Genomic DNA, 10,097 nt, shown 5'->3' on the forward strand with positions numbered 1-10,097 from the left:
AAAGTGAGAAATGATGAAAAGGAGTTTGGTGAAAAGAAGAAAAATGAAAAAAGAGGTAAGTTGGAAGAAAATGGCATACTCGTGGAAATGGATAGTGGCCAATCTTTCGAAGAGAGTATGCTATGTATTGAATTAAAAGAGTTTGCCAATGCCCGGCATGTGAGGGCATATCTAGAAGAAAGAGTGGATGGGGCAAAAGGACTTGTCCCCGTCCAAATATGTTGGAATGAGGGCTTGAAAGTTGCGTCGGGCTACGGACGTTAAACGGAGCGCTTCTCGGAGGCAACCCGAGGTTATCTTACATTTTTATGCATTTTGTTTTTGTTGTTTACTTTTGCTTTCAATAAGTTTTGCATTAATGGAAGATAAATTCTCTAATATGGTTTGTAGTATTGCAATGTGTTTGTTGATGGTGTAGGGAAAGTGATAAATAGCTCAAAGCTAAGAGGTTATGCCTTTCCCACCATGATTAAAGGCAATGCACTCAAAGTGAGCTAAGGGGAGTCTCTTTATCTCCCTTACCTATTTTCATTACCTATATGCTTTCCTTTTGAAGTGTGGAAACCGGGAGATGGTGACATTGCATTGCTTGTTTGAAATCCTTCATAAAAGCTTGTTTGTGTGATCCGTTAGCCCATAACACACTTTTAAAGTGTGGAAAGGGGCATAGCTATGTTGAGACCTTTGACTTTTCCACCTTGTGTTTAGTGTGAATATCGAGGACGATGTTCGTTTTAAAGTGTGGAAAGAGAAGCACCTTTGTGCTTGAAGACTTTGATTTGCAAAAGTATTGCTTGACTTAGAATGTTGGATATGTTTGAAATGAATACATTGTTTAATCTATTTTGGGAAAATGTGTGTTTTGAATGAACCCTTGTTTCTCAATTAGGACTATCCCGTGGAAGAAAATTCTTATACTTTTGTTTAAATTTGACGAATTGTTGCTTGATTGTGTGATATTCACCTCTCATTTAACCCGGACCATAGTCAAGGAGGTAACGAAGTGGGAGTGTGCACCTATCAAACCTAGTAGTATAATGTTTGCTAAGCCCGGAATTGAACCTAATTTTCTTTGTTTTGCTCTCCCGAAGGTGTAGTGTGGGGTTGTGAAGGTGATGCTTTACTTTAAGTTGTTCAAAAGAGCCCAATGAGGCCAAAAACCCCAAAAGAGCCCAATGTGGCCACCTTAGGATATGAAAAAGATGAACCGTCTCGCTAGGGCAAGTTAGGGGCAACCATCGCACTGTCTTCGAAAAAGCGTGGAGATCCACGTGAAGTCGGTTGCCCCGATACGAGGTCTTGGGAGATGAGAAAATTGAAGAGAGCCATTCCGCTGAGATTCGGGCACCCATTGCACCGTCTTCGAAAAAGCATGGATATCCATGTGAAGTCGGGTAGCCCGATGAGGTTATCTTGGGGAATGAGAAAAGGAGAGATCTATCCCGTTGGGACCGGGCACCCATTGCACAGTTCTCGAAAAAGCATGGAGCTCCATGTGAGATAGGGTAGCCCGATGGTCGGTCTTGAGGGGTAGTAGATAATCTTAAAGCCTTTTTGTTTATCACGCTAGAATCTGGGGGGCTTGAGGTTATAAGGGTGGTCTANTTAAAAGGGGAATGGAGCCATTTTGCAGGGGATCCAACACATTTTCATTTTAGATCAGTTTAGAATATTTCTCTCTCTAGGATTAGCCTAGAGAGATCTCCCCCAATTCACTCCACATTCCCAATTCACTCCACATTGCAATTCTTAGTTTAGATTAGAATTAGAGAAGAATTCCATTGTTGCAAGATTGAGATCTACATTCAATTTCAAGTTCAAGGTTTAATTTCAAGCTAAGTCTTCCTTTTAATTTCTTGTCATTACTTTTGCTTTTGCTATTTCAATTTCAAGTATGATTAGATAGATCTTTGTGGATTTGGATTGAGCAATGTTGTATGGATATTCTTGAGCTTTGAATTGATCAATTAGGTTTTGCAATTGCTTTGATTATGAGTTTGATTGTGTGAATGGTGATCTTCTTTGACTCTTGTGTGGGAATGATCAACCTATATGAGAGGTGTTTGGAGAAGGAGTCTCACCTACGAGAGTAGGGATACTCCTTAGCCTAGCCTAGCACGTTTCCTTCCCACCTTTGAGAAAAGGGGGATTGGAAGGAAAATAGCACACCATGTGTTCGATAATTTGCCTCACCTAGCCTAGTTGCCATGAGAATGGGACTATGGACTAGATGATAGGCCAATGACCACGAGAGTGGCATTGGCATAGTTGTCTTGCCTCATTTTCATTATCTAAGTGTTGCTAGCCTAGTATCTTAGGAAATCAAGGATACCTATATGAGTTGCAATATCCAAATCCTCCTTTCCACTTGATTGTTTCCTTTGTTTGTTCCTTATTCTCATGATGTTTCATGTGCATTTTCTTACTATGTTTGGGTTAGCTTTCAAACACTAAACACTCTTGTGCTTAATCCCCTTACCGCTTGAATTCCCTCCTTGCCATCCTTTGAGAACGATACTCGGGAACTTCTTCCCGTTTTATTCACCTACACTCTTTCCACCTCCCGCGAAAACTACACGCTTCAGAGAGCAACTCTTACTCTTACTTGAAGTGTCCTCCTTTCTGTATAGCATTGTTGCATCAGCAATAATCTCCATGACTCTATCAGGTAGGGACATTTTAGCATACTCACGAAGATTTAGACCATCACTGAAGCTATCATTGGTGGGACTTTTACCCGTAAAAATCTCCAGTAAGAGTATTCCATAGCTATACATATCACCGAATGTTGAGAATTCACTCCCCATGCCAAACTGTGAAAGATTGCTTTAGACAATAGCATATTCTCAATTATTATAGAATGGCAACAGAAGCATGTCATATCACTTTATACTAAATTAATACGATCCGCAGCGAGTTATCACGCTAATTACCAAATCTCTCAATATAAAGATTCACAGACTTTTCCAGAAAGTGATCGAAAAGAATCAAATTAAAGTCAAATAGGATGAGATTCATGTAAAACTCGAAAATTACCTTAAACTATAATACTAAAGGATAATGGTTACCTGGAGCAGCATATCCAACAGTCCCTTTAACTCCCAAAGAACTCGTATGTGCAGCCTCTGGAAGAAACCTTGTCAATCCAAAGTGGCTTACATGAGCAATCAACTCACAATCCAATAGAACATTACTTGGTTTGAGAACGCAATGAACTAGTTCCGCACTCAACATGTGCTCTCGCTATTTTGGTCATTTTCTTTTGAATGATGATGCAGCCAAGTTTCCAGGTTTCCCTCATCCATGTACTCATAAATAATTGCCTTGATAATCAATGCTAGAGCACGACGATACAATGCAACCTTTACTAGATTCCGATGTCTAATATGACTCAATGCCTCACACTCTGCTATAAAAATCTTTGAAGCTCCTTTCACTTGCAATTTGATTACTCTTATAGCAACAACTTTTCTTGTTCATCTAGATTGCCTTTGTACACTTAACTGAACTTTCCAGAACCAATTAAATTTTGTAGTGAGAAACCATTGGTTCCATTGTGTAGGCTCTTGTAAGACACCATAGGCTTGACCTCTTTTGTTGTTTGGTTCTCCAATGAAATGATCTTGTTTCTTCTTCTATGCAAATAAGTCCATATGAAGAGAACCACCAAAACTGATCCCAAAATTCCACACATCTTCAATCTGAGGGACTTCTTGGATTTTTTCGATATTTCTTTTCTGGTGCATTTGGCAAATGTAACTCCTGAATACCCCCACAAAGCTTACTATTGCCTTCAAAGAAAACACCACTTTTGTTTCCAAAAATTCCTTCAAGTGGTACCTCTCCCTCTAAATCATTGTTTGACAAGCTAAGGTGTGTTATTGAACTAAGGTTTGCTAGAAAGCTTGGGATGTGTCGTGTGAGGTGATCAGAAGAAAGGTCCAAGGCTTCCACACTTTTCAAAGAACGAAAAGCTGGAGGAAGTTCACCAAAAAATCTATTGGTTGAGAGGTTCAGAGAGTTCATATTTTCTAAACCGCCAATTTCCAAAGGAATGAAAAAGCTAAGGCCTTTAAAACTGTCCTGTGAAATGTCTAGGTATACAAGTTCGGAATCTGAATGAAAATTAAAAAACAGAAGAAATACATTGTACACAAAACATGTAAATTATACTAGAATTCAAAAAACATAAGAAATACAAAGTAAATGATACAGGAAACATATTGCTAAACAATAATGAACTTCTGAAGCTGTAGCTAGAGAATGTGAACAACACCTCCCAACATTAACAAATGATACAACAAACATAGTGCTAAATCTCTCATTATTGCCTTGTTCCTTGAAGGTTGGCTTTGATTGTGCGCAGTTTATTCATTGCAATGCAAGCATTCATCCTTTCACTTGATGAATTCACTGAACAAGCAATACCAATCTCCAAAACTGAAAGGAGTATTTCAATAACTTTATCGGGGCTTATCTGAGAGCTCTTACTTGAACTGTCCTCCTTTCTGTATAGCAGTGTTGGATCAGCAATCTCCATGACTCTATGAGGCAGGGCAACCTTAACATACTCATGAAGATTTAGACCATTAGCGAAAATATCATCCGTGGGACTTTTTCCTGTAAATATCTCCAACAAGAGTATTCCATAGCTATACATATCACCGGATGTTGAGAATTCATTTCCCAAGCCATACTCTGAAAGATAGTTTAAGAGAATAGCACAATCATAATAATAACATTGCAACAGATGCATGTCATAGGCTCATAGCATGCTGAAAAAAGACTAATATACAAGTCTTTAGATTAATCATGTAAAACTTGGAAAATAGTGTTGAAGCTATTTATTATACTAAAGGAAATTGGTTACCTGGAGCAGCATATCCAAAAGTCCCTTTAACTCCTGCAGAACTCGTATACGCTGCCTCTGGAAGAAACCTTGCCAATCCAAAGTCACTCACATGAGCAACTAAGTCACAATCTAATAGAACATTGCTTGGTTTGAGATCGCAATGAACTAAATGTGTTCCACACTCGGCATGAAGATAATGAAGTGCACAAGCTATATCAATTCCAATATTTACTCTTTCCAACATGCTCAAATGTGTAGGCTCACTCTGATGATTATGATGATGCAACCAAGTTTCGAGGTTTCCCTCCTCCATGTACTCATAAATAATTGCCTTGAAATCATTGCCTTGGTAATCAATGCTAGAGCACGACGATACAACCTTTACTAGGTTCCGATGTCTAATATGCCTCAATGCATCACACTCTGCTCTAAAACTCTTTGAAGCTCCTTTCACTTGTAGTTTGAGCACCTTTACAGCAACAACTTTTCCTTGTTCATCTAGATTGCCTCTATACACTGAGCTAAACTCCCCAGAACCGATTAAATTTTCTTGTGAGAAACCATTGGTTGCATTGTGGAGGCTCTTGTAAGACACCATAGGCATGGCCTTGAGTTTTGGCTGGTTCTCTAATGAAGTATTCTTCGTTCTCCTTCTATGCAAATAAGTCCATATGAAGAGAACCACCAAAACTGATCCCAAAATTCCACACGAAATAGATATTCCCATCTTCAATCCGAGGGACATCCTGGATTTTTTGGGCATTTCTTTTATGTTGCATTTTGGAAAATGTAATTCTGGAATACCCCCACATAGCTTACTATTACCATCAAGGAAAATGCTGCTTTTGTTTCTAAAAATTCCTTCAAGTGGAACCTCTCCCTCTAAATCATTGTTTGACAAGCTAAGGAATGTCAACGAACTAAGGTTTGCCAAAAAGCTTGGGATTTTCCCTGAGAGGTGATTAGAAGAAAGATCTAAGGTATCAACACCTGTCAAAGAACTGAAAGTTGGTGGAAGTAGTTCACCAAAAAAACTATTGTTTGAGAGGTTCAAAAAAGTCAAACTTTTTAACCCACCAATTTCTAAAGGAAGAGGACTTTTGAAACTGTTGTCTGCAATGTCTATGACTACAAGTTCTGAATCTGAATGAAAAATTTCTTTTGGTATGTATCCCCTAAGGTTGTTTTCGTATAGCACCAGCATAGATAAGAACCTGCACTTAGCTAGACCAGATGGTACTACCCCTTCAAAATTGTTTGAAGCTAAAATGAGGATACTTAACATTGTTACATTTTCTAAGGCTGTTGGAATTGTCCCTGACAATTTATTCCCACTGAGTACTAATTCATATAGATTAGAGAGTTTCCCTATAGTGTTTGGAATAATTCCACTCAATTGGTTACCCATCAACACTAATCGTTCCAAGTTGAAGAGTTGATCAATCTCAATAGGGATCTTCCCACTTATGTAGTTCTCTGCAATATGAAAGGTCTTGAGATTTGAGATATTAACAATATATGGTGGTAGATCTCCTCCAAAGTTACAACCATGAAAATCAAGATGCTGCAAATCAGTACAATTGGTTAGGGGTGCCAAAAATCTAAGGTCTCTAGATTTTCCACTTCCAAGATGCTCATTTTCATAGAATGAAAGGATCCTCAAGTGCTTTAAGCTTCCAAAATTTGGCACTTGTCCCGTGAAATAGTTATCGCTAAGTTCAATCACTTCAATTTTAAGAGCATATGATAGCCAAAGTGGAATATGGCCAATAATGCGATTGTGGGCGACACTTAAAAACTCTAGTCTTGGAAATGTGGCACTCATATTTGGTGGAAGAGACCCTTCAAATTGATTGCTTTGAAGGTCAATTGACACCAATGACAGATTCAATAAAGATAGAGGAACCATACCAGAAAAGTTGTTGACTCTGAGTATGATTTGCACCAAACTTTTTAGCTTACCAAAATCATTTGGGATAACTCCTTGTAGATTATTTTCATGTACAGCGAAGTAAATGAGCGAGGAGAGGTTGCCATATTGTGGAGGTATCCTTCCTGTTAACTTGTTCCGGTAAGCGTACATGAATTGAAGCTTAGACAAAGATTGGAACTCCACTGGAAGTTTGCCTGTTAAATTGTTACCGCCCAAGTCAAAAATTTCCAGAACCCGGCATTGTGATATGTTCTTTGGTATTTCACCGGAAAGTGAATTGTTTGCAAGGCTTAATATGTTTAGCCGTGACAAACGACCTATCTCACTTGGAATTATGCCACTCAAGCTATTCTTATTGAGTAAAATCATCCTAAGAAAACTTAGATTCCCAATTGCGGGTGACAATGAGCCTTGGAGATTGCTTGAGGTCAAGTTAAGTTTGACAACTCGTTGATGTTTGCGGCCGCAAGTTATTCCAGCCCATTCACAGAAGCTGGTAGACTCATTCCATGAAGCTGTGAGTTGAAATGGATCTGATATCAGACCGGCTTTGAAAGCTAGCAATGCTTGCTCATCTGTAATATTGTTTCCAAGTATGGAGAAGGAAGGGTGGAAAAGGAGGAAGAAGGTCAAGAGGAGGAGTGTCTCCTCATGCAAAGCCGCCATTGAAGAGATTAATGTTTATGTTGGTGATGAGTGAATTTGAAATCAGCGAGGAACTAGTATTTGTGTAATGCTTGAGAAAATAAAGCTACAAAGAAGAGGTTATATAGAGATCAGACAATGCAATTTTTTCCACTATCCCCCACAAGGCCACAAGTATTTTGTATGTTTTGTAGTAGGATCGAATTGGGATGATTACCAATATTGAAGTTTGGTTGTGTATGACCCTATAATGGAAATACAAAAAGTACAATTGTAGTATATCATATTTCCAATTCATAACAACATTACATGGACACTTTTGAAAAGAAATGGTTCTGAACTTGAAACATCATGCATGCAGTCGTATTAATTGTATTGTTTCTAGTAGATTTGATTAAAAAAAAAAAAAGAAATATGTGCACCAAATGTGATTGAAATAATACTTATTAGAGATCAAATTTAGAAGTGAACTAATAGGTGTGAAATTGAGATTGAAAGTCAAAATAATAATTCATGAGACTCCTAGAGCCAACTTTGTCAAATATAAATGTGATTTTCATTGGAATTATTCTTCAACAAGTATGGAGTGTTGATTAGAGGAAAAGTACTAGTCGGAACACTTGAGTTTGCATAGCCAAATCTGTCAAAATTTGATATATTTCATTTTCCAGATTAATCATTCGAAAATAAATTGTGAGAATATATACTTGACTTTTCAACTGTTGAATTAGTAAATTCTATCACTTTCTATCTTTTCAAATTGCTATGGTGATCTTATGAGTACTCATATGGTCAAGAATGCAATACCATGATTATTTTTACACCAATTTCCAACTGTCAAGGCATGAGTTGTTAGAGAGCTATTATTTCTCTGAAACCTCCATCCAAATAGTAAAATACTTAGATTTTCAAAACCTTATTTCATAACTCGTATTTATATATCTCCATATTACAAGAAACTTACGGCATGTCTTATAAAATTATAAAATGCTAATATACTTTGCAATTTGTATAGTGCTAGGCTGCTAGTGAAGTTTTGTTTGAGCCCCTTTTGAAAGTAGCTCTCAAGTCCTTGGCACTTAATATTTTAATCCATCTAATAAATTCTAAGTAGCTTTGAAAGTAGACAGGTTTTAAAAACATTGTAAAGGTGATGGTAGCAACTCCAAAGATCCCCGACCAGCTACAATGACTTCCGTTCGAGGTTTGGTTTCTTTTTTTTTGGTCACACTTGTGTGAGACCGTCTCACGGATCCTCATTCGTGAGACGGGTCGGGTCAGGTCAAGACACCATGCAAATGTCACACTTATATGTGCAAATGTCATGCTTATATGCTCAAATATAACACTAATCAAGAATATATACGTACAATTTTTGTTACTTATTAGAGAAAAAATAATACATTTTTCATAATAAGTAATGTTGACAAGTGCCCTCACTTATAAGGGCAAATATAATACTTTTGTGGAAAAATGTAATACTTTTAAATCGAAATGTAAAAGTATTGTATTTTCCCATAAAAGTATTACATTTACCCTTATAAGTAACAAAAATTTTATTCCTGATTAGTATTACATTTGAGCATATAAGTATGACATTTGTGCATATAAGTGTTACATTTGTTTGTTTCTTTTTATTTTTTGTTTAAATTGTTTTCCTTTTCGAGTTGTGGTTGTTTTGTTCTTTGTTGGGGGTTGGCTGTTTCGATTTGTGGGTGTTTCGAGGGGTGTTGTGTTCTTGCTACTATGGCTGATTTTGTATTTATTATTTTTTTTTTTTTAACGTTTCTTCTTTCATGTGTGTACACGTACAGAACCAAAATGATGAAAATAAAAGCTCAAATAAAACAGCTAGATTAAACAAAATAATGCTCTGTACCAACAAAAAATCAAAATAATGAAAACGAAATTAGCATAAGAAATTGAAATTAGCATAGTAATATATCTGTACTCAAAAAGCATAGTAATATATCTTTCACCATGAAAAATAAAAACAAAAACAAAATAGTGCTCTGTACCAAAATATCAAAATATTTTTGGTCCCAAAAATTGTGCCAAGACATACTAATGTAAAAGGCCTTAGCCACACTAAGAAGCACTATATTTGGAGGCAGATATCCTTCAATTAAGTTGATTGCTTTGAACATCAATTACCACTAATGACAAATTTGATATCGATGTAGGGATGGTACGTACCAGAAAACCTGTTGTTACCAAGCAGGATGTATACATCGTGTAATTTAGGACCAACAGAGGATATTTTAAAAAAATGGTTAATATTCTGAATGTATACTAGGACCAGCGGAGTATATGTTCTGAAAAAAATGGTTAAAAGTGGAATGACACATAAATTTAAGATAAAAAAAGAATTAACTCTTAGAACAAAGAGGAGTTGAGAAGATGGTAAATTGAATAGACCGAACTGTCCTTATGTTTAACGTCATTTAAATAAATTTGTTACCGTAGGACAAAAAATGTTCGTGCCATAATAATTCTATGACATATACATGGGGAGTGTTCTAAAAAAAATAGAATGAGATTTATAAGTTAAGGAAAAAAAAAGAACTTTACTCAATTCCATTCATAATTGAAGTGGATTCTCTCTCTCTTGCTCTCACTGCATCCTCCCAAACAGTAAAGATTCCTTGGAAAATAATGGAAGTAGTT

General features: G+C 36.8%; 1 protein-coding gene across 1 annotated transcript in view; it reads right to left on the bottom strand.

The window, feature by feature from the left end:
* LOC116005871 (probable LRR receptor-like serine/threonine-protein kinase At3g47570) overlaps positions 1–7,451 on the bottom strand; it is an 11,321-nt gene extending 3,870 nt beyond the window's left edge. The window contains exons 1-5 of the mRNA XM_031246108.1: positions 4,871–7,451; positions 4,429–4,698; positions 3,786–4,115; positions 3,069–3,136; positions 2,550–2,813 (exon numbers count right to left, since the gene is read on the bottom strand). Coding sequence (XP_031101968.1) covers positions 2,550–2,813; positions 3,069–3,136; positions 3,786–4,115; positions 4,429–4,698; positions 4,871–7,451 — 3,513 coding nt within the window. The remainder of the gene's footprint in view (positions 1–2,549; positions 2,814–3,068; positions 3,137–3,785; positions 4,116–4,428; positions 4,699–4,870) is intronic.
* Positions 7,452–10,097: the final 2,646 nt, after the last annotated feature.

Source organism: Ipomoea triloba, chromosome 15 (assembly GCF_003576645.1).
Source record: "Ipomoea triloba cultivar NCNSP0323 chromosome 15, ASM357664v1".
NCBI lineage: Eukaryota > Viridiplantae > Streptophyta > Magnoliopsida > Solanales > Convolvulaceae > Ipomoea > Ipomoea triloba.